Source organism: Eimeria mitis, genomic scaffold (assembly GCF_000499745.2).
Source record: "Eimeria mitis Houghton genomic scaffold, Emh_scaff1312, whole genome shotgun sequence".
NCBI lineage: Eukaryota > Apicomplexa > Conoidasida > Eucoccidiorida > Eimeriidae > Eimeria > Eimeria mitis.
The window spans coordinates 4,576-7,706 of record NW_013568720.1 but is presented as its reverse complement, the minus strand read 5'-3'; the positions used below and the strand labels follow the sequence as shown (position 1 = coordinate 7,706).

Below are 3,131 nucleotides of genomic sequence, written 5' to 3'. Positions count from 1 at the left end.
CTCGGCCTGCTGCTGTTGCTGCTGTTGCTGCTGCTGCTGCAGAGGGACTCCCAGCAGCAACAGCAGCAGCAGCAGCAGCAGCAGCAGACGGCAGCATGCATCCTCCCTGCTCTGACTGCAAGAAGGAGATGGCTGTACACCCGAGAAAGGCCACAGGCTTCGTTACAAGGATGGTGGGGAGCTGCTGCTGCTGCTGCTGCTGCTGCTGCAGCTGACTCAGCAGCAGCGGCACCCCCAGCAGACCATGGGGGTTCGTTATAAGTATAGCGTGAAGGGGGGCCCCCCCCAGCTGCTGCAGCAGCTGCTGCAGGTCTAGCCGCTGCTGCACTCTGAGGCGGCCGGAGGAGGCCCCCACCCCTGCCTCAGTTGCTGCTGTTGCTGCTGCTGGACTCGCTGCTGCTGCTGCTGCTGCTGCTGCTGCTGCTGCTGCTGCTGCTGCTGCTGCTGCTGTGAGGGTCTGGTAACCTACCGGCGGTGAGTGCAGCAGCGAACGCAGCAGCAGCGGGCAGTCCACCAGCACGTTGAGGGGCCCCACCTGCAGCAGCAGACAGGTAGAGAGATGAACGTCTAGTGCTGCTGATGCCTTCGCCTTGCTGCTGCTGCTGCTGCTGCTGCTGCTGCTGCTGCTGCTGGTGCTGGTGCTGGGGGGGAAACCAAAGTGAGTCACTCGGAATGCAGCACAGCTGCTCATGCTCCTGCTGCCGCTGCTGCTGCTGCTGCTGCTGTTGTTGCTGCTGACTTCCTCCATGCTTGGCGTTGTTAGGACCAGAGAAAAAGCAGCAGCTGCTGCTGATGCAGATGCTGCTTAGGGTACTGTTCTCATGCAGTTTGAACTGCTGCTGCTGCTGCTGCTGCTGTTGCTGCTGCTGCTGCTGCTGCTGTTGCTGCTGCGGTCCCTGCAGTTGCTGCAGCTGCTGCCACACATCACGGCGCAGCTGCCGGTCTTCCTGAGAGATTTGGTGTTTCTGATTTCTCCAGGAGTTGCTACTGCTGCTGCTGTTGCTGCTGCTGCTGCTGCTGCTGCTGCTGCTGCTGCGGGAGCGCGTCGGCCGCGGCGTGGTCTGCTCCTGGGGGCGCCAGGTGTATAATGCAGCAGCAGAGCTGCTGCTAAATTAAATTAATTTAATTGTTTAAAGATAAACAAATAAAATTAAAATAAAAAGAATAATATAAACAAGTGTAGATGCAAACGGCCTTCATATTGATGTGCCTTGAGGGGGCCCGCTGCTGCTGCTGCTGCTGCTCCTGCTGCTCCTGCTGCTGCTGCTGCTGCTGCTGCTGCTGCTCTTGACTTGCTGCTGTTGCTAAGCTGCCCTCTGTACTTCTCTCGCAATACACAACGGCGAGTCATTGAGTGAGAAACTCGACGCAGCAGGCATTGCTGCTGCTGCTGCTGCTGCTGCTGTTCCTGCCGCTGCTCTCCTTTGAGTCTGCAGCAGCAGCACGCCTGCAGCAGCAGCACCGCAGCAGCAGACACGCTCCCGCAGGTGAAGGCCGCAGCATCGACAGCAGCAGCAGCAGCAACAACAGCAGCAGCATCGACAGCAGCAGCACCACCAGCAGCAGCGGCAGCAGCAGCAGCAGCAGCTGCTGCTGCTGCTGTAGCGACTTCTCACAGGTGTAGCCCGGCAGCAGCACTCAAACAAATTGTATAAGGTAGTGAATGCTGCTGCTGCATGCGGCTGTTCGTTGCTGCAGCTGCACTAGCAGCAGGGCAGCAGCAGCTGCTGCTGCAGCATGCACAGCAACCAACGCAGCAGCAGCAGCAGCAGCAGCAGCAGCACTCATGAAGGGATAACAGCAGCAGCAACAGCGGCAGCAGCAGGAGGAGCAGCAGCAACGGCAAGCGCAGCCGTCTCATCAGCAGCAGCAGCAGCAGCAGCAACAGCAGCAGCAGCAGCAACAGCAGCAGCAGCAGCAAAATGGCTGAGTGCGAGCTGCTGCAGGGCCTTGCTGCTGAGGCAGTCTGCTGCTGCATCAGGGATGATGGAGAGGTATGCTAGCTGCCTGTACACCTCAGCACTTCTTCCTTTTGCTGCTGCTGCTGCTGCTTCTGCTGCTGCTGCTGCTGCTTTTGCTGCTGCTGCTGCCTTTGCTTCTGTGTCTGCATTTGTTGCTGCTGCTCTTGCTGCTGCTGCTACTCCTGCTGCTGCTGCTGCTGCTGCAACTTCCTCACTGCGTTGCCTGTGCTGCTGCAGCTCTCCAGCGGTGCTGCTGCAGCTCTCATTGATTTGCTGCGGAGTGTGGGGCCGCTGCTGCTGCGTCGCGTAGCAGCAGCAGCAGAGTTGCTGCTGCAGGAGATACGGCTGCATGCAGCAGATGCAGCAGCAGATGCAGCAGCAGATACGAGGGAATTTATACGGCTGCAGCGGCTGCTGGATGTGCTGCTGCTGCTGCAGCAGCAGCTGCCGCAGGTGCTGCAGCAGCAGCTTTGCTGCTTCATTGCCTTACAGATGTCTCCCATAGGTCCTGTGTATAGAAGGACGAGCAGCAGCAGCAGCAGCAACGGCAACGGCAACGGCAGCAGCAGCAGCAGCAGCAGCAGCAGCTTCTTCACTTCTTCTGCTGTTCGTCCTTCTCTCTTTGTCGGCGGCTGCGCCTCTCTGCGGCGGTCTCGCTCAGGAGAGGATGCTGCGTTCCCAGCAGCAGCAGCAGCAGCAGCAGCAGCAGCAGCAGCAGCAGCAGGGCCTGTAAGAAGGCCGCTGCGGAGGGTCCCCGCTTCGCTGCAGCAGCCGCAGCAGCAGCTGCTGCTGCAGCTGAACGGGTCTTGCTGCAGCAATCTGCATGCGCAGCAGGAAGCGACAGCAGCATCACCAGCAGCAGCAGCAGCAGCAGCAGCAGCAGCAGCAACCACCGAGGATCATCATGCAGCTGCAGTCCTCGGTCCTGCTGCAGCAGCTGCTGCTCTTCCTCAACCGCCTGTTGCAGCAGCAGCAGCAGCAGCAGCAGCAGCAGCAGAGCCGCCGCAGCAGCGCGCCAACTTAGCGCAGAGATTTCAACAGGCGGGGGATATTTTGTCTCCTCGTCGTATCGTGCGTAACATGGGTTCACTGCAGCAGCGGCAGCAGCAGCAGCAGCAACAGCAACAGCAGCAACAGCAGCAAAGAAATCAACTGCTGGCTTCATAAGCT

General features: G+C 59.7%; 2 protein-coding genes across 2 annotated transcripts in view; one reads left to right on the top strand and one right to left on the bottom strand.

Moving 5' to 3' along the window:
- Nucleotides 1–748, bottom strand: part of EMH_0034400 (uncharacterized protein) — a gene marked incomplete at both ends in the record, with an annotated part of 3,793 nt that extends 3,045 nt beyond the window's left edge. The window contains one exon of the mRNA XM_013494865.1: nucleotides 167–748. Within this exon, the coding sequence (XP_013350319.1) occupies nucleotides 167–748 (582 nt within the window). The remainder of the gene's footprint in view (nucleotides 1–166) is intronic.
- A 989-nt stretch (nucleotides 749–1,737) lies between these two features.
- EMH_0034390 (uncharacterized protein) lies at nucleotides 1,738–3,128 on the top strand (the record flags this gene model as incomplete). The annotated part of the gene is made up of 2 exons (XM_013494864.1): nucleotides 1,738–1,994; nucleotides 2,207–3,128. The coding sequence occupies 2 exons, from the start codon at nucleotides 1,738–1,740 to the stop codon at nucleotides 3,126–3,128; spliced, it is 1,179 nt and encodes a 392-aa protein (XP_013350318.1).
- Nucleotides 3,129–3,131: the final 3 nt, after the last annotated feature.